Source organism: Anastrepha ludens, chromosome 2 (genome assembly GCF_028408465.1).
Source record: "Anastrepha ludens isolate Willacy chromosome 2, idAnaLude1.1, whole genome shotgun sequence".
NCBI classification, from domain to species: Eukaryota; Metazoa; Arthropoda; class Insecta; order Diptera; family Tephritidae; genus Anastrepha; species Anastrepha ludens.
The window spans coordinates 168,348,997-168,370,503 of NC_071498.1; the positions used below are offsets into that span (position 1 = coordinate 168,348,997).

General features: G+C 37.7%; 1 protein-coding gene across 1 annotated transcript in view; it reads left to right on the forward strand.

Moving 5' to 3' along the window:
* Positions 1-21,507, forward strand: part of LOC128855701 (serine-rich adhesin for platelets) — a 102,534-nt gene that overhangs the window by 22,427 nt on the left and 58,600 nt on the right. Inside the window, exon 2 of the mRNA XM_054090837.1 lies at positions 8,659-9,023. Within this exon, the coding sequence (XP_053946812.1) occupies positions 8,659-9,023 (365 nt within the window). The remainder of the gene's footprint in view (positions 1-8,658; positions 9,024-21,507) is intronic.

Genomic DNA, 21,507 nt, shown 5'->3' on the forward strand with positions numbered 1-21,507 from the left:
TCAAGTCCTTCTCCACCTGATCTTTCCAACGCAGAGGAGGCCTTCCTCTTCCTCTACTACCACCAGCTGGTGGTACCGCATACTTTCAGTGCCGGAGCGTTTGTATCCATTCGGATGACATGACCCAGCCAACATAGCCGCTGGATCTTTCTTCGCTGCGCTATGTCTATGTCGTCGTAAAGCCTGAGATATCACTTAAACAAAATTGGTCCCTCAGAGACCATCAATTGTTAATTCTGTGAGATAGGCACTGAACATTCCATATACTATCTTTGTGAATGTTCTGCCCTTGGCAAAAAAAGGCTACCACACCTTTGTCGTATTGCCGTGTATTCATATAAATGATGGAACAGTGAACCCCAAAATGTGCTAAAATTAAAAAAAAAACCTTAAAGCATAGGGTACCTCAGCAGGATTTGCAGAATAGATCTCTTTTGGTCGCAGTGCGCAACAGCCTAATAATAATAATAAAACAAAATGAAAAATTTGACTCTCCCTAATAGCTTTCATAAATGTGGTGGTTAAATTTCAAGGGCCGATGTTGAATGTGAACCACACCTAAATGTCAACGACACCGTTGGACTTCTTTCTTTGAGGTTATTTGAAAAAAAAGGCATACGTCGATAAGCCAGCAAAACTATTCAAGAGCTCAAGGATGAGATAATTCGGCACATTAACGGCATAGAACCTCAATTATGCCTCAGCGGCATCGAAAATTTGGACCATCGGATGGAGGTGTGCCGCCGAGGCCCCGGCGGATATTTGGCCAATATTTTGTTCCATACGTAATTGAACCATACCAATATTATCATAATAAAGAGAAATGACAATAATTCCCTAAAAAAATTGTATTTTATTCAAAATCAACACCGGCCCTTGAAACTTAACCACACTTTAGAAAGGCTCCAAATTTGAAAATCTGATGATTTTGGTAATTTTAATATTTTTTAAATAAGTTAAAATTTCTGCAATTGCCAGAATGCACAACTTTGTAAGAACTTGAAAAAGCCTAATTTCTCTATATGTACATACATAAGTGTGTAAAATGGCAAAATGAACAGTGACAGTTATACTTGACTCATAAACATTTGTTCTCTGTTTTCTTATATAGTTTCGATGCAAAATCATCTCAGAGGCCAACGCCTGCAATTCATATAAATTTTACATATTCGGTATTCAAAATGCGAATTCTTACACTTCACAATAGAAAACTCATTCCCACAGTCACTTCTCAGTCAATTAAATGTGTGGCAATAATTCTTTGTAAATGTAAACGGACAAATGCAGAACAGGGAAGTACTTTAATGGTCACAATGGCCTTGTGCCTGTTGTCTCTTTGTGTTAGAGTTGCCAATATTAGCGAATATTTTTTATTCCGGGATTTCGGGATATTTTTTAAGTAATAACGGGATATCGGGATTTGTCCCGGAATCGATCTTGGGATATAACTCATTTAATATGAGGAAAAATTTAATGGCTGAAATTTTTAAATGCTTCAAGAAATAAATAAAATATGAAATAAAACCGTTAAATAGTAAATTTAAGATAACTTGGTTTAAAAAATCACATATTTTTTAATTTAAGAAAATTTTTAAGTAGTACATTTGTTTCAATTTTATTTAACCCTCGATTGGGTACTCGGATCTGGCTAGGCTGGCTTTTTCCACTTTGGACGTGAATTTTACATATTTCTATTATAGCTAAGGACTTGAGGTTCCAGGTAGATTCCTAAAATTTAATTTTCTATCGATTTATAGATACAAAATTTTTTAAAAAGGATCCTCGAGCAGGAGAAAAAATAGCCAGACCCGGGTGCCCATCCGAACATTTAAAAAAAGATGTTCAACGGAGGGTTAGAGAGACACGAGGTTCAGAAATAAAATTGGAAGTGCAAGGAATTTTTAAAATAAATAATTAATATAAAAAATATTAAACGAAAATAAAAAAAAATGGACAAAAAACAAACCTTTCGTATATTCTTTTTCCTTGTTCAATCCTCTCGGGAGCATAGGGCCTCGACAAGACTCTTCCATCGTAAACGGTTCTGTGCTGTCGTTTTTGCACCGTCTCATGAGATGTCGGCATCTACTAGTTCGCGTAGCATCGACCTTCTACAAGTGTTTTTTGGTCGACCGCGACCTCTGCTCCCTTGCGGGTTCCAGTCCAGTGGTGGTTTTTTCAATGTGTGACCTATCCATCGCCACTTTCTGCGTTTGATTTGCCACAGTGCGTCGTTACTGATGGTGTTTGGCCAGAATATTCTCTCGCATTCAGCCAAAATCATATTGAAAAGAATAAAACATTATGTAATTATTGCATTTAAAGTTTGTGTATAAGAACAGCAAAGCATTCAAAATGCAGTCTGCCAACCTTTACCTGAATCTATTACATACGAAACCTGCTAATAAAGAGCATCTTTCGACCTCAATACTTGTCGGCCTCATCACTTGTCGACTGAACTAAAAGAAAGGTAACTAAACTGATAGATTGAACTGAAAGAAAATGATCTCAGATCTCCACAATAGGAAGTATAGTTTCAAGCTTTTTCTTATTTGTAGCCAAAACTGGCATTTTAGAAAAATCATACTTCAGCTCATATAGATTACCTGTAGGTTAGGTTACGGTGGTTGCCACTCTCCATAAGGGTATCCCTCTGTACCCACTCACGGCTGGAGATCCCTTTTGATACAACTGGGTTGAACTCGAGTTCACCCTATAATTCTCAATGTGACGAAGCTATTTCTTGTCTCGAAAATGTGATTAAATACTGAGGATAGTTGCCAATATCAAATCTACTAGACATCCAACGAGCTAAGAGTTAATGCAGCGATATCGCAAAAGCGAGGCAGTGGCAGGGGAAGCATTCAATACTCTCCGTCTCCGCCTCGTTACTCCAGCTGCAACAGAAGTAATTGGAGCGAAACCACATACGTTTCCCATGCCCTCACACTAGGCAGTGCCCGGTAATGGTACCCACCACCATAGCAATGTAAAGCCGGCCTCGATTGAATAGGAAACTGGCTCTGTGCTCATGAATTCTAGGCCAAACCTGTCTAGCTCTCTCGCAAGTCCATCTGTTGGCTTGCGTGGTGTAGACCGATCTGATTCGGTGTCTACTAGAGAGTAAAGTAATGCTCAGCTTATACTCGTATATCCCGTAGCGAAATTATAAAAGCACCAGATGACAATTTTTTTTTTTAATTTCAATATTTTTTTCTAATAAAAGTATACTTCATTCGCTGGGTTAATGCACTGGCGTGCAAACTTACGAGATTCTTCTGGTCAAGGGTAGAGCGGGAGCGTTTGGGGCAACTTCTGATGCTAACAAAGCATCAAAGCAACATCCGGTATGGCGGATGTCCATACCGGGCGTTGTCCGTTAGGTATTCATGCGGTGAGACTTGGGATTGCCTCAAGTCCTTTCTGCAGAAACACCTTCTCCCCAGCTGCCCTGCTCTTGTCGGGCTAAAATTCAGATATCTGGGCTCTCACTTTTTTGCTACACCTGCGGATATAGCAAGTTTAAACATCACGCACCAGGTGAATTTCATGAGCAGCTTGTAACGGTTAAGGCAATGTAATAAGACGCCGTTTGGTCATCATCTTCCAATGCTAAGTCCCTTCTTTTTTCTTTCCCTTCTTCGGTTTTTTTTTTTTACTTTTTCCCCTCAGTTTTTCTTCTGTATGACATCACTATGGCCGAATTTGATTCTTGGTTCAAGTGGACCCTCGTTTGGGCAGCCATTTATCCTAACTTAACCTAACCCACGCCGGACCCAAGGTCTAAGCGGGCGTCGTAGCCGATTGATTTGGTGCGTGACTACCATTCGAAAATGCGTAGGTGCGAATATCCGTGCATGGAACACCAAACTGAAGAAAAAAATTGTATTAATGGCGGTCGGCCCTCGGTAGGCAATGGCAAACCTTCGAGTGTATTTTTGCAATGAAAAAGTTCCTCATAAAAAATATAAAAATAATAAAAACAATCTGGGTAAAAATTTGACAAATTTTAAACAACATTTCAAACTTTTCAATCAAAATTAAAATAAAAAAAACAAAATGGGATAAACTATTATATTTTATAGCCCAGTTTGATGTCGCTTAAAATGTTCGTTTATTTTTGAACGCGCTTTAGAGCGCTCGAGCAAACTGAACCAGGTTTCTTGGAAATTGAAAAGCTTTTGTTGTAAATAAACTTTGTAATTAACAAGTTTTTACTTTGCTCAATTCGCTATTTAAAGTTTTTCACAATAAATACAACCCAATACTGGGATTTCGCGCACCAGAAAAAACCGGAATCTCGGGATTGGCATCCCTAGTATGTGTGTATATTTGATTTAGAACACCGATTTTTATTGCTTCATCATAAATTGTTCTTTGTTCGATTACAAAAAATTGAAATGAAAAGTGATTGTGCTTTTTGATTGTGTTTTTGTCTACAAATACGTACATAAGTACAAATGTATGTAAGTGTGTATATATGTAAGTAAAGCAAAAAATATTAAATTTTTGTAATTAAATGAAACTCAGAGGCAGTAAATAAAAGTTAGGTTTACTTTACTAGCCGCCGGACCATTGCCCATTTTCTTTGTGTCTACTTACGGCTTCTTGTATGAACATACAAACACATATAACTACATATGTACGCATGTTTTTAAGCGTATTTAAAGGAATTTTGGTTTATTTTTAAAAATTCTGCGCGTTTTATTAAAAAAGGAAAAACCTACAAATGTATTTCGAAATTAAATTGAACATCTGGCGATGTCTGATCGATCTGAGATAAATCAGTTTGCATTTATTGTGTGTGTACGTGTATGTGTATATCTACAGAAATGTGCGTGCTAAAGCATGCTTGTGCACAAAGCTTTTAATAGAACACGATTTCAAGTAGCGATATAGATTGCCCAATGATGGTTTACGAGTGGCTGGATGGGGCTTAAGAGGCAATATGGTTATGCTTAAATAAATTTAAACATTCAATTTTTCTATGCACTTTTTTCTATTTAATATTTGATTACAATTTTTGATATATTTTTGTAACTGCATAGCAAAAAGATTTTTAATTCAAGTACGTACATAAATACATATATGTATATACATACATACATACATACATATAATATACGTATTTTATATCTTTCTAATTTAAAAATATTATATTTAATGACAATCGCGCATATGCCGCAAGCACCTCAGTATTTTATTATCAGCAAATTTTATTACTATTGTAGCCATCATTTTGGCGCATTGCTAACACTTTCAACAGCTCAGAAATCACCAGGGTGAATATTTTTCTTCACGCATCAACGGCCGGTCTGAGTCTCAATGCAGATTTTACATATTTCAAGGGACACAATTTTGTAGTGTAGCAACAAGAGCTCCAATTGCGGCCTGAGAGTCAACCGGAAAATATAATAATAATAAAATTATAATAAACTTTCCAAATTAAACAACCACATTTGCCCGCTTTCATCGGAAGTTAGGTATCTTGTAGTGATATTTGACTCCAAGCTCCATTGGAAGCTACACATTTAAAATCGAGTGCAGAAGGCCACCACTGCTTTCTACTCTTGCAATTATATGTTGGGTAAAAAATGGGTATTCAAGCACAAAGCCTTCTTTGGACGTATAAGGCAGAGGCTCTGCCAATTCTAACGTACGGATGCCTGGTTTTGCATTTACTTCCCATCGACTTAGACGTTATTTCGATTTCTGTTCAAATTCTGTTCAATTTCTGGTTAAAGAAAGTAGACCTCTGGAAGCAATTTTTCAAGGTACATGGCAGCATCTTCAGGCAGTTAAACCCGTATTTCTCTGAACTTCGTGCAGATCTCTGTATGCGCAAACTGAAGTTTCGAGGGTCGTGCCAGGGCAATCTTTCTAAGTAGACGGGATTGCAATAAAGGGAAAATCTGTGGCGATGCTAGTACCTCTGACTTTACTAACCGTTTCAAACTGAAATCTGGAGTTTCTCTAAATCAACCAATTTATCTATTTCCTAAACACTGCCGAATACTGCTAGTGTTTTTCAGACAGAAGTCTTTGCGATCCTGCAGACATTAAAAAAGGAGAAAAATTTTAATAATTTTTTCCAAAAGGTTAGGGAGCGAGGGAGAGAAAAATTTTAATATTATAATTTTTTCCAATAGTCAAGCCGCGTTCAAGGCACTGACGACGCCATGGTGCATCCAAATTAGTCAACTACTGTAAGGAGGAGATCAAATCTCTTGGGTGCATGTCACATTTCTATGATCTAGGTTCCAGGACATAAGAGGGATGGACATAAATAGAGGGAAATGAAATTGCTGATGAGCTTTCCAGGAAAGCGTCGACTGAATTGGTGACAGAGGTCTACTACCCGATCATCGGCAACTCCTGACTTTTGCTTAAGGGGAGATGCACGAGTTATTTCTCAGAAAAGTGCAGCTCAAATGGAACAAATGGATTTCTTCGTGTGCGATTTCGTAAACCCTTTGTCTACAGTAAAATAGACGCAGGACCCTTAAAGTTTTGGGAACTCCTCGTCATTCAATTTCCAAACTCGCTGCCGTGTTTACTGAACTTTGGACGATCGGCACACACGCAGAAAAGCTAGGTTTACCATTTAGCCACATTGCAAAAGCTGTGGGGACCGTTCAGAAGAGGGGACTGAGACTGAGCTCTTTCTCTGTAAATGTCCAGGCTTTGCAGCTAGACGATTAAGGTCACTGGGCGCTCCATTCTTCGACAGCATGGGGCAGTGCGCCAACCTAAATCGCATCAATTTCCCCCGTTACATCAAAAGCTCTGGCTGGCTGTAGATATATGCCTGTTTGAGGTCTCATAATGGTATCAAAACGGCGTTTCAGTACCAGACTGGTACTTCAATCATATCACCTACCTACCTACTAGAGCTTTGGCAGTACGAGTAGCTCGACACTCACTCGAAACTCGTTCATTGCCCAACTACCAAAATATTTGTTCGAAATTTTTGAACATTTTATTTGTCAGCATTTCTGTAGTTTTACAACGACGTTAACACTATGTAACGATAATTTGCTAAACTTATAAAAAAGTGCCTTCAAAAATATTAAAATAATCTGAAGTATTGTTCGAGTTACTCGAAAAAGCTTAAGGTACACGTGCTCAAGCTTAAAAAGTTTCGAGTAAGAAATATCGAATGAAGCAGGTACGCGTTGCTCATTTGCCCGGGCTGTTCGAAAATATGCAAACCAAGTAGCAAATATTGAGACGCATTTATGCGAAATGAGCTGTGAAAATTGTTTTTAAATTCTATCTTGTTCTTCTTGGTTGGTGCAGTGATTCGGTCTGCTAACAGCGCCATTAAAGAGACCCAGAACTGCTCCACTGCGGCTACTAAACTCATACAGTTCATCGTTACATCAACTACGTTAGCTGGAGTCGTTTACCTGTAAAGGCATTAGATCTTCCGCAGAATCTTTCTTTCGAGTACTGATAAACACAATGAAATGATTGGTCCGACCAATTTGAATACATTGCGCAGGAAGATGATTCGCTAACAGATTGAGAAGAGTCGATAACAAAACTTAACTAAGAAATTTCATTACCCAGAAAGCAATTGGGACTAATTAGAATCAGTGTAAAACAAATTGGTTTTGGGGTAGTTAAATTTCCTAGCTGAGTGTTGTTGTTTGGACTCGCCCCTTTTTGTCTTTACGTAGTTTGGTTCAACGATGATAGATTGCCAGGTTTGGCCTTCAACTGATGTCATGACCGCTGTTACGTCAGCCAATCAGCTGATTCTTTCAAATTCCTGATAGCTGGTTAACGGTTTGATATTGGCCACACCGTCCAAATTCTTTTGATCATCATTTTGGTTCGTCACCTACATTATAACAAAAGAGATATTGTCAAAAGGTATTCTTTGTTCGATTTGAAGGCAAATTTTTGAAAGAAAAATCAGGCACGAGTTTTTTATGTTTTTCAAAAGCAGTAAAAATTTTAATAGAAATCTACCAAGCGGTTTTTAAGTTTTGAGAAAAACGCATTTAAAGTTTAGCTACTTGCTCCCGAGCGCTCCGGAGCGCCCGAGCGCCCTTTGTTAATTGTTGAATAACTCGAAAAGTATTTTTCGGATTCACTTCAAATTTTCTCACAATAGTTTTAAGATATTATGCTTTAAGAAAAAGCAAAAAACAAAAATCCAATTTCTTGAAAATTCTGACTACTCCTAACCCCTTAAATGTGCTTCAATGAATTAATCCCACGGCGCCAATAAACTTTTGAGATCAACAGTTTCACATATAAAAGAAACTTAGACTTCAAGCTGCTCGTACCGATTTAGTTTTTAGGTGTTTACCCCTTCATACATCAAAGCAACTTTTTCAATACTTTTTAAAATATCAACAACAACGTCACAAAACTTTGCAAGATTTCTTTACCGTCGCTGGCGCAATTTTTTAATTATTTTACCCCAAATATTTTTCGGCTTTAAATAATTTTAGCATTAAGCAACAAATTATTTTGCTTTCTCCTCTGAAATGCACCTTAGCGGCAAACTGTGTTATTACTTTAAGCACTTAAAGTATCTAATGTCACTAAAAGTAATTTGGCTAAGAAAATGTTCACCTATCTTTTCTAGTTTTTTTTTTTCAAGCAATAATGTTAACCTCATTCTTTTCTCCTTTCTACTTTCAGCTGAGAGCGACCTCTTAACTTTCGCGCAACGTAAAACGCATTTCGAGTGCGACAAGTCGATTCGCAAGGAGCTCTTCACCGCCACCACACGTCCGCCGAGTGTTCGCGTTCTCTACGAGGAGGCAGCCAGAGTGAGGCCAACACCCTCCGCCCTTTGCTACCATTCACCGCATTCGCCGCGCTCATTTACATCGGCCGATGGTTTAACGGTTTGCGAAGCCACCAACGCTGATGGCGCGCTGTTGGATGGCGCGGCATCGGTCATAGGTGCTGGCGACATTGACGAACTGGTTTGTACGCCCGTCTTTGGCAAGACCAATCGCAAGATGCGCACCAGAATTGATGCTGAAATTGAAATAAGATTGGTAAGTTGCAATAGTAGATATTTACATACATACATACATGCATACATACACACATAGGCATGCATGCACGGTGTGCCACTATAAACTTACCTCTTTCCCATTTTCTCATACTACGTTTTACTCGCCTTGCAACATAGACTTGTTTTACTATTAACGGTTTTATTACTGCTCAGTAGTTATATTCGCATTTCGCACATATGGCAGCTTGATTGGTTGCTGCTGTACTGCATCCTAGCGGCTACAACGGTATTTGCAAGCATTCGCCATATGTGTGCAATGTCTGACATTCTCTTCTAAATCGGCTGTCATGTCGTTCGCACAGCCACTTTGTAATTCCAATGTTGTAATCTCTGCTGACTATTTGTATTCGAAATGGACATGTTCTTAACTTGATTGAAAACTTTGTAAGCCAATCGCAAGAGTTTTATGTGCTCGTACATTCACACACACATACATGCATATGCCCGGCTGTATTTGGGGAGCTCAATTGTAGGTGAAAAACTGCACTGTGGCAGCACTGCATTATTTTTTCATTTCCTCTAAATGTGAGTGATTAATTAAAAGTAAGTGTACCAATGCAGCTTTTCTATACTGAGTGTAAGGCATGCAGATGTACTAGGGAGATCCATCAAAAGTCGAAGTACTGACTTTTATTTTATTTTATTACGATACCTCCAGAACTGCTCTACGTACATATGTATGTGGGAAAAGAAAATACCAGTTGCTTGCATTTCGAAATTGGTTGATATTTAATGGTGCATTAAAGCCCATGAAGTTTTCATGTACTTTTATTTTTCATATACTACAAGGTGAAGTCCAAAATAAACAAGACTGGCGTCATAAAAATGATTTTGATGGAGGTATCTTTTAAGTGATTTAGTGCGTTGGAAGCTGACTCCCAGTGAAAGCTTGGTGACATTCGGTTTAGTGGAAGCGAAGTTATTGCGTCTAAAGGGTCAGTATGTTTGTGTCATCGGTACAAAAATGAGTTTCGAACAAAGAGCTAAAATCAAAATTTGTTTAAAAATCGGTAAAACGTTTACTAAAAAATTTGAAATGATAAAAAAAAGTTGATGGCGATGTTTGTCTATCTCGTGCCAGAGTTCATGAGTGGCTTACACGTCTCAGAGATGGTTTTTAGGGCATAATTGACAATAAACATACGGCATACGGACCGCCCAAAATCAGTAACCACCGAAAACTCTATCGAAATTGTTCGAAAATTTATCAAAAATGAACCGAAATCATCATTGAAATTATTGGAATCAAAGTTGAATATCTCCAAAACATCGATCGATTTAGCGCATTTTAATTGATCATTTGGGCTTACGAAAGGTCTGTGTACGTTTCATTCCGCACAAATTAACTGAGGACCAAAAATCGGTCAGAATTCAACATTCGAAAGACCTCATTAAAGAGGCGAGAAAAGAAGAGAACTTCCTTTACAACATTGGAACTGGTGATGAAAGATGGTGTTTCCAACATTAACCTGAAACCAAGCGTCAAAGTGCCGATAGGTTGGCCCGAGACGAGCCACCGCCGAAACAATCGCGTTTGGAGAAGTCAAAAATTAAGTCGATGTTCATTTGTGTTTACGATTCCAAGGGAATTATCTACAAGGAGTTCGTGCCAATAGGCCAAACCGTCAATTCAATTTTCTATCTTGGCGTTTTGAGGCGTTTGTTGCATCGCATTCGTCGATCCGCGAAGAAGGAAACTGGCGCTTATTGCATGCTAATGCACCATCTCATCCATCCACTTTTGTGACTAATTCTTTGACTACAAATCGCATTTTAACCATCAATCACTCGTCGTATTTGCCTGCTATGGCTTTCTGTGACTTCTACCTACTCGAAAAATTGCATTTGTCCATGAACGGATACCGTTTTGCGTCCATAGAGGCCATCCAAAAGGCTTGTACCGACATCCAGAAGGACATTCCGGTCAATGACCTGGAAAACTCTTTCGAAAAGCTTTTAGATCGCGCAAAACAGTGTATCGAGGCCAGAGAGGACTACTTTGAAGAAATAAACTCAAAGTTATCAGAACAAAGCTCCTGTGGTTTCTATTTCAGCTCAGTCTTGTTTATTTTGGGATTCACCTTGTGTGCAAAAAAATTTGTTTTCTCACAAAATCGATACAAAAACACTAAAAATTAATATTTTTGAACAGGCAAGCGACAGGCAAATGATTAAACTATCCAAATATAATAATTCGTATCACTGTTAACTCGTTCTCCTATGAAGAAAAGAAGACAAATAGATATTTGGACAAAACTAATATTAAATTAAATCTTAAGAAAACAAAATGAAATAATATTTAATAACTTGTTGTGTGCCCTACGTTATTTATTGTAACTGATACAAATCGTCCTGGCATCGAATTTACGAGTGACTAAAGGACACTAAAATCCATTTTTGACCATTCCTCTTGAATAGCCTTTTTAAGCTGCAATAGGCTATCAAACTGGCGTCCACCTTTATAAACAAGCTTACTAAGAATACTCCAGAGGTTCGCCATTGAATTTAGGAATTAGTGGATTTAAATTTTACGACTAATTGCGAGCCACTTCAGCACAGGAATTCTTTTCGACGCGAAAAAGTCCTTTGTACGCCTAGAGCAGTGGATTCTGGAGCATTGTCCTGTTGATACATCCAAGACTACCCTTGAAATTCTTCGGCAATATGCCATAAAACATTTTCCAGGACCTCTCCGTAATTTTCGGCGTCCACTTTATGCGAAATAAAACAAATTCGGGCCTTATCACGGTAGCTAAAAACACAACAGGTGATACGAAAACCATCGTGGAAGTTTCAGGTGTGACGCGTTTATCGCTCACTTTATGGCTCACGAATATCTATCCTATACATTTGACAACCAACCATCAGGCCAATCGAAATTAAATTTTTTTCTACACTAAAAATGATGGATTTCCACTTAAAATTGTAACATTGAATAAAAGTTCACATCTAATTTGGTTAAGGCTGATGTTTTTATTGACAGCCAAACTTCTTATCTCTCTCTTACACCTGCCGCCAATCTTAGGCTTTGGAGCAGTTTCATTAATTTTTCTATAGTCATCAGGGCGTTTCCAAAAGTTCTTGATGGTATTTCTAATTTGATTTACTCCTCGGTAGATAGCTGCGTTCCTCATGGCATAGCGTCTCAAAAAGTTATTTTCCATGCATGAAAATTATTTATTTGCTAATGGAAACTACTCAACTTACCTCGGTCTTGTAAAAATAGTTAATATAAATTTTTTTTTGTGCACCACCTTAACATGTAACAGGGCTACATGAATAGCTAAAAATACATTATTTTTATAATCATTTGCAGAATGGTTTTCATGTGAAATATTTTTTAGTGTGAAGTATCAAACACTTAGGGCAAAATCGTAAATTAAATACTGTATCAAGCAGGGCTTGGTGTAAAATTACATTTTTTTAATTTTTCTTATTAATAACTTAAGTAGATAAGAGGGTCTTTCAAAAGAGGCGTCTAGATGTTGTTTTAAAATAAAACATGTAAAAATTCAGATTCTTTCAAGCTTCACTATTTTTCTTCAAAATACGGCACTTTATTTCTAAAAAATTACATCATTTAAATGCCCTCCGTGGTCACTATAGGTCTACAGATAAAATACGTCAAAACAGTCGATTCATGGATGTTGAAAATGAATTGTTAAGAACCGCGAAATGTCAATGCTGAAGGTTGTTCCCCAAAACTTTGCGCTACAGCAGCGCAACTATCAACAGAATGTCCAGTTTTTTGTCCGCCAGTTCTTTTTCTATCCTAGTTTCTTGAACATTTTTCACAAACCTTTGAATTGTCGACTCATTTACACGTTTAACTTCAACAAAAAATTCCGGATTTTGCGATATGTTGGTCTTAAAGATTGAACATTTTCGAAATACATAGATTTCAATAATATTTTAAAGTGTCAAATTGTACATCTGTCGACTTGACAAATATCAAAGATGGCATAAAATAAGGCATCGTCTATGAATTATTCACTACTGACATCTAGGCGTCACGTTTTAAAGGCCCTTTATTGCATGAGGAACATAGGCATGTAGTGAAATATTTGTGTAATATCGCTTTTTCACCTTCATATGCATTCATTATTTTTTCATAATTTCCTCCCTAAAACGATATTTAACATTAATTTTTATGTGTCAACCACATTCTGCATAATTCTCGTAGATGTGTATGCGTAAAACAACCCAGATATGAACTCATTTGACAACTATCGACTCCCGCGATTTACGTTCTCGATGTTATTTAGCATAGTATTAAGAGTATTTAAGAAAGTAGTCGCTGCAGTGCTTAAGAAATCACTTATCATTTCTAAAGTCTGCCTTACCAAATGTTGCGGCTTTCGGTTTCTTGCCAGTTTCTTCGAGTTAAAGTTACTGAAAGTTTGTAAAGTATTTATGCAAACTTCTAAATCAAAAACTCAAACAAGCACTTCTAGGTTAATAAAGCATTTAATCCAAGCAAAAAACAATCATCCAAACACACAGGCGAGTTTCTGCTTAAGCGTCAAGGCTCTTGAGTTCTTCTTCTACAACTCCCTTTTTTTTTTTATTTATTACCCAGAGTAGTTTTATTCCTCTAGGCTACTACGCTGTACGTCCTCTTTTGTGTTTGTACAGTAAAGCCTATATAATTGGACACTCTTACAGTTTGTACGAGGCCCTATACTCCACTGGAAGATAAAATAAACGATGATGCTGATAGTTTGTTGTGCACCAAAATGAAATACTAGTAAAAAGGTTCATATATTCCTTGCTTAATTGGCAAATTATCTATCTGGAATGTTGAAAATTAATTATAAAATTTATACACTCTGATTTTTTTTTTTCCTAAACCTTCTACTTTTTCATATCCAATCCTTATATTATTGTTTTGTTTGTGTCACTTGGTTCATCCAGTAGAAAATAGAAGAGTAAAAGTAATATATTGATATTCTCCGTTTCCAATTCGTTTCGTCGTAAAGAACTCAAGAACAAGAAAAAACCTTCAGTTGACGTCGAATCAAGATACATTATGAACGGTTTCTTTAATTTGAGGAAATATGAAACCCGAAGCTTCCAATTATTTGCTGAGTTTATCACATTTATATTAGCCGAACCATATGTAGATCGAGGCAGAAATATAACAACAGATAATTTCTTTTTAAGGCGGTTAGCTAAAAAATTGACTACTCGAACAACAACTTTGATTGGGACCATCCGGGCAAATAAACGAGAACTGCCAAAACCCGTAAAGTAAAACAAAATAAGATGGCTTTGTTATCCTCAGATTTATATAAATAAGGAAATTTCATCCATACTGTATCTAAAAGTAAGCCCAACATTAAAGCTCTCACAAACTACAAACGTCTTCCAGAATCTATTTCATACTACAGGGTTGCCAATATTCGACGGACCCATCTGGCAACCCTGTATCTTTTGACAGAGACGTCAGATCGCTTAATGACATAACGCGTTGGAAGCGTCAGTCTAAGCAGATTTTTACCATGGAACAGTACACGCCAAGCGAGCGCTCCCAATTTGTTGAAATTTACATTCAACAAAAGAAGTCAATTGTGCGTATAAAAAATTAAATAATGTGAAAAGTGCGCCTTCTAAGAACACCATTAAACGTTTGTACGAAAGGTTTTCGACTGGTGATGCTCTTTCTAATCCAAAGAGGCCAAATCAAAACCGACCAAGGCGTCGCCAAGGACATCCCAAAATCGCCGTTCTCAGCAGTTGGGCATTGCTCGGACCACTTTACAACGAATTATCCGCATCGATTTTTTTTTTAATCATTTTTTTATTATAATTTTTTATATATTTTTTATTATAATTTTTTGTTTTTTTTTTTTTGTTTTATGACATTCTTCTAACGCTCGTTTGTACACAAAATTATTAACCAATTTTTATATATATTTTTTTTTCATGATTTTGTTCATTTTTTTTTAATAATACTTTTTATTATTTTTTTTTTGTTTTTTATTATATTATTTTTTATTTTATATTTTATTTTTTTGTTATTATTTCTTATATATTTTTATTATTTTGTTTTTATTATTTTCTATTTTATTTTGGCGAATGTTGGATTTTTTGTCTTGTGACATTCTTCAAACGCTCGTTTGTACACAACATTACTAATACATTTTTATTTTTATTTTTGTTTTTAATCATTTTGTTCATTTTTATTATTGATTTTTTTTATTACTTCTTTTTTTAGTTTTTATTTTTTATTTTTTTTTTTTGTTATAATTTTTTTTTGGACTAATTTTGGATTTTTTGGTGTCCGACATTCTTCTAACAAATCGTACACAAAATTATTTATTAATTTTTTTATTATTTTTTTAATCATTGTTTTTCCATTATTTTTTTTAATAATATTTTTTCATTATTTTTTTCTATTTTTTTTAATTTTTTTTTTTTAATTTTTTTCCTATTTTTTTATTATTTTTTTAGTTTTATTATTTTTTTATTTGGCTGTAGTTTTTTATAATACATCAGCTGGTTGGAAGTGTAATTTTATTTGCTGCTATATTTTTTGCATTCCCCGTAAACTTTTATTTAGTTTTAGCAAATATCTGTAAATAATATAATAATTTTTTACATTTATAAACTCGCGTAAGTTGAATATGCCTTTCACCGCTAGTGTCTCACTTAACGCAGTTCAACTGTATTTGTAAATAAAACAGTAACTACACAAACATAATTCCCACAACAATCATAACTATTGAGCGCGTCCTTAATCTTTGAGTATTCACCGTACGAATAGGCCTTGTAAGTACTACTCTACATACACGCACATATACTTACACATCTACACATATACACATATACACATATACCCCTATACGTTATTCGCACATAAACAGAGTACTCGCACTACTAGACCGTACATACAGAGCTTTGTGATAAAACATTTGCACATAAATGTCGCCAATGCGTAATAGTGTAATTTAAGAGGCAACAATTCAAGAACACACTCAGCAACAAAATCCCCTCACCCCACTACGCCTCAAACACCCAACGTAGAGTAGTGCGAGTACAAAGCACCCGTAGCCAAGCTCACCGTGCCACCACTCAGAGCCGACCAGAGTCGGCCAAGCAGTGCTTTTAATTTGTCGCGGTCGTAAAGTAGATATGTGAATATGCAATTATGGGTAGAACCTGATACGAAAGTTATGGGATTAAGAGTAAACGGAGAAGAACTCCTGCCGGCTTTTGTTTATGTTTTCTTTGCGTTACCTGTGTAGGCCATTAGGCGCGCGAGACTCGCTGAAAGGCTTTTAACTAACTTGATGCGTAAATGTGAAAAGGATTAAAAGTCATTCCGTCAGCGAGATAGGTGAACGAGTGCCGTGTCAGCGGCCAGGCAACGCGCTGTGGTAACGCTAATGGATAAATTGATGGAGGCACCGCAAACCAAACAGAAAAAAAACAAGGAGTCAAAAAGAAAAGGAAAGCAAATGGAAATATTGCGAAGCAACGAATGGGTTTGTTGAGAATTATGTGAGCGATAGCAGTAGAAAAAGTGAGGCCATAGCTTGGAATCTATTCACTATGTGGATTGCTGGAAGTCAATTGTCTAATAAAGTTCCCAAAAGTTAAATACTTTGTGGGTTCGAGAATCCCACACCTAATTGATTTTCCGTTGAAATTTCGTTCAAGTTAGTCCCTAATTTGTTTACTCCTCCAATGTCCCAATGGACGTTGGTGTTGGATAAACAAAAATAAAGAGCTAAGTAAATATGACACAAGTGTTGGAATTGAATTGCAGCGGCACACGTACACATACACATGGAGATAGTATTCACATTGTGCCTCTAAATGTATGTATCGTACATACATATGTGTGTATATGTATATGTAAATGTATATGTGTATGTCTATGTATATGTATATGTGTATGTCTATGTATATGTATATTTACGTACTTGCTTATTCATGCTAACATTTAAATGGAAATTGTGTGCCTCCAGCGATGTAGTTACCGGAGGAAGCAGCTTAGTAGACGTAACCAAAGCCAGCCACTACTCGACTGGCCAATCAACCCACCAGCCAGCCTATCGGGCTTTTAGTCACTTAGGCAAGTAATCAGGCAATTTGGCTTTAGTTTCTGTGAATTGGCCACCAACAACGTTGCAGAAATTTGCAAATTTTCGTAGTGTCGTAACTTGCAAATCTAGACATATTCTTATTATGCATGTGTGCATATTTACATATGTATTTTGTATGGTACATGCACATGTAAGTACAGGTTGCAATGAAAGTTAAGGGACAGCGTACCAGGTGGTGGTGGTAGAGGTGTTTTCTGAGTGACACAACCCAGGCCCAATTAGCGCAAAAGATGCCTTTATGACACACCACTTGTAGGACCACTACTTGGATCTTAAGGTACAACAGCAAGCAATAAAAGCAATGTGTAGACTCCATAAATATGGTTTCTGGCACGAAGACACAGACAAAGCTTTAAGTTGCTATCTGAGCAGTATCCACTGTTTTTGGCACCTAAAGACGACCTGATACCCACAGTTTCATTTGGAAGGTAATTTGATGTCAGATTTCCATTGTGTGAGCAATGGAGCAATCCGGGGAGCATTCAGGGAGGTTTGACGGATATTTTCTTTATCGATGGGTCCAAGAATGAAATAGGGTCCGGAGCCGGATGGTTCTTAAACGAGAGTAATAAGTATCACTATGCTATGGGGGAAATGGCAACTGTTTTCCAAACGGAAATTTTTGCAATCCTGAAAGTAGCCGAATGGATGATTGAGAGGAGATGAAGCGGGAAACAGATTTGAGTTTTCAGTGACAGTCAGGCTGCACTGAAGGCGCTGGAGAACGCGAAGCACACCTCAAAATTGTTCAAGAATGTAAGAAGAACCTTAATTCACAGGCTTGTACTTATATGGGCGCCAGGACACTCCGGTGTTCGAGGAAACGAAATTGCCGATGAATTGGCCAATCGTGGACCAGCGGTGCCCCCACAGGGGCCAGAGCCAATAATCGGAATCAGTCCCGCAGGAATCAAGAATTGGATCAACGATTATGTAGGCAATCTACATAAAGAGCGATGGTCCGGTCTAGAACGCTGCAGAACTGCAAAGTGTTTTGTGACAAGTCCGAACAGAAAACTGTCAAACTTTCTACTAAAACTTAGAAGGCAAGACGTTCGGTTGATTGTCGGTATTATTACAGGACACAGTCCATGGGGTCAGCATATGACCACCATTTGAATCATTGAGGACCCGATGGGCCTGTCTTGCTTGGAGGAGGCGGATAGATCTCTGCACTTTCTCTGTGAGTGTCCTGTCTTTGCTAGATCAAGGCTACGGATTTTGGGTTTCGATGTCGTGAGAATGAGTAATATTCGTTCTCTAAAACTGGAGGATATTTACAGATTTGCCAAAGAATCTGGAAAATTCTCACATCTCTATCTCTGTCTCTATTCTTTCCTATCTCCTTCTCTGATACTTTTCTCCTTTCCTCCTTGACTATCTACCCTCTTTTCAGAGCTCTAAACACAATGGGCTTTTTGCCTGAGAATTTTAGGAACCACTAAATCTCTTGGTGCTCCTTGGCTCGACCTTTTCAAATTTCAATTTCTAGAGCACCTAGACTTCGACACTCTTACAGATAGTAAAAGGCTGTTTCCTTAGATTCTTCTTGATTGCAGCTTCTACATCTATCGTTGTACGGTCACCCCATCTTCATGGCATGGCCAGTGGCTGGTTACTATTGATTCATATGTCTGCTCGTGGGTTTCATAACAACTCGTCACTTCTGGATTTGATGAAATTGGTCCACGTTTGTTTACCTATTTTGCACGTAGACGCGCTAGTCCATCTGTCAACGGCCTGCTTCTAGAATAGCGAGAATATCTCCCTTTGGCGCGCGCACATCGAGGACAGCCTATTTTTACCGCTTCGGATTCGTTATAGGAAGCCACCTGTCTTGCCAATTCAACAGGAAAGGAAATGAGAAAGTTCCTTCCCTGCTCCTATGACCAGGTACCCAGATAAGAGTAGCTGACGTCTGTCGTGCACACCAAAGCAGTTCTTCTTTGCATTATCTGACGATTCTGAATTGAAAAAGCTAAGATGTCTGCTTGACTATCTGAAAAAATACATACCTTCGAAAGTTTTTAATTATTCTGCAAGCTTCCCTTATCCTAGGAACTTCTGCTTGAAAAACCATATGCGTATAGATTTAAAATTTTCGGTGTCCTTCGAAAATACAGCGGCGCCGACGCCGCAATCCATCTTTGATCCGTCTTTCACTACTGAATTGAAATCCTATTCCTTTTGTTTTTATAAACAAAACCTAATTCCTAAGGCAGCCGCCGTAGCCGAATGGATTGGTACATGACTACCATTCGGAATTCAGAGAGAACGGAAAAAGGTTTTCTAATAGCGGTCGCCCCTCGGCAGGCAATGGCAAACCTCCGAGTGTATTTCTGACATGAAAAAGCTCCTCATAAAAAATTTCTGCCGTTCGGAGTCGGCTTGAAATGGAAGGTTCCTTCATTTGTGGAACAACATCAAGACGCCCGCTAACAAACCAAGTCCAAGGAGTGGGAGTCTACACGGACATAGGCATCCCTGTATTAACCGATGGATTCAAGATGGAAACGGAGGTTTTCTCCAAATCAGCCAATATTTCAGTTTCCTTTAAAGTGCTGAAAACTAATAGTGTTTTCCAAGCAGAGATCCTTCAGGCATTCAAAATGCTTAGGAACCGCTGTTGAGAGGAAAAGATCAAACATCTCGAATTTGCAGGAAACATCTCTCTTATCTGAGTTCAAGAGCATAGGAACATAGGGGGAAGTAAAGTACCGATGAGGAAAAAGTCGACAGAAACAGCTTCAGTTGTCCCCAGAACAAACATTGGTGTCCACTTTACCGTTGTTTCATTTTAAAAATTTCTTATACAGTTTCTTTCTTCAAAAAACGCAAGAGAAATGGACTTCCATCTTATCGTGTGCTATCTCCAAAACACTTTGACCTAAGTATGATAAAAACAGGACGCTTAAAGTGCGAGTGATACCCCCGCATTCCATTTCTAAACAAATAGCGGTGGTCACCGGTCACTGAGTGTACGGAACTCATACGGAGATGCTTGAACTTCCATAGAACCCCCGTTCCAGATGTTGGAGCAATGCGCCAGAGAAGGAAACTGCTTTCTTTGCAAATGTCCGGGTCTGGCTGGCGGCTAGGCGCTTGAGGTTCCTTAGTGTACCTTTCGGGGATAACCTAGGGTTGTTCGGCAGTCTAGATTCCGTTTCCCTCCTCCATTACGTCAAAAGTACTAGTTCCCTATAGATGGCTTCTCTTCTCTTAAGTTGTGAGGTATCCTAGCGACACCCTAGTGCTACTTTTAGTGTACCCCTGGAACTCTTGCCATCTAACCTACCCACCTGCCATGGCCGACTGACATTAAAATTTCAACGTAATTGTTAGGCCACATAAAAAATATTGTACAATATTGTACGAATATGACTGAATGGCGCCGTATCAGTTGCAAAAATTATAATTTTTCCGATAGGCAGATTAGTTTTGCGCCGCCTTGTGTAAGCAACTCGAGAAAACAAAAAACAGTCCCTAATAACAGACTTTGTTACAGCCAATAACCAACAGAAGCCGTTAATAATTTGAATGAAACCCGACAGATGGGCTGCACATATCTGGCATATCTACTGATGATATATTAGCATTTTTAGTCGAGTATGTAATAAATGTGCACGCTTGTTGTCAAGTAGCGATGAATAGTTGCAAAATTGGTTTTTATTCTTAATTTCAATTTGAATTTCTATATTTTTTGTAGTTATGGATTGAATTTTCACGGGACACTAGAAAAAAACTAAAACAATCTTCCCACTCCCATTCGGTGTTTCTTCACTTTTTTGACATACTGTATTCGTACTATTACGCCTGTGGTGGAGGCTCAATTAGACGGCAACACTTAGTAAACACAGCTGAGGCGAAGCCAGTTGCATTTTGGCGACGAGTACCAAATACGGAGCAAAAGTGATGTTGATGGCAAGGAAGACGACGAGTCTGAACGGATATGCACAGACTCAAACTGCAGTAAATGAAGAGGTCAGGAATGCGAAATCTACCAACATGCAATTGTTTCAAATGCATATAAGTTTGTTGGATTCCCAATGGAAATTAAAATGGAAAAATTTGTATCCCGTGCGTTAATATTCAATTGGTCATGTGGATCTATAATACGAAAAAATACTTAGTTATTAATTGGGGTTTTCATAATTAATTTGTTTTCTAGGCAATGATGGATTAGAAAATTGGTTATATGGAGATTGAGAAATAGTTTGTAGGCTTTTGGTGGTCTAATGTGAACTTTATTTAACTCATTTTACCCATATTTCAAGAGGCACTTGTTTCCAGGCAGTGTAAACTTTTCACTTTCTCGAATACTTCATGGCGGTAGATATAACTGCGAGGCGGGTT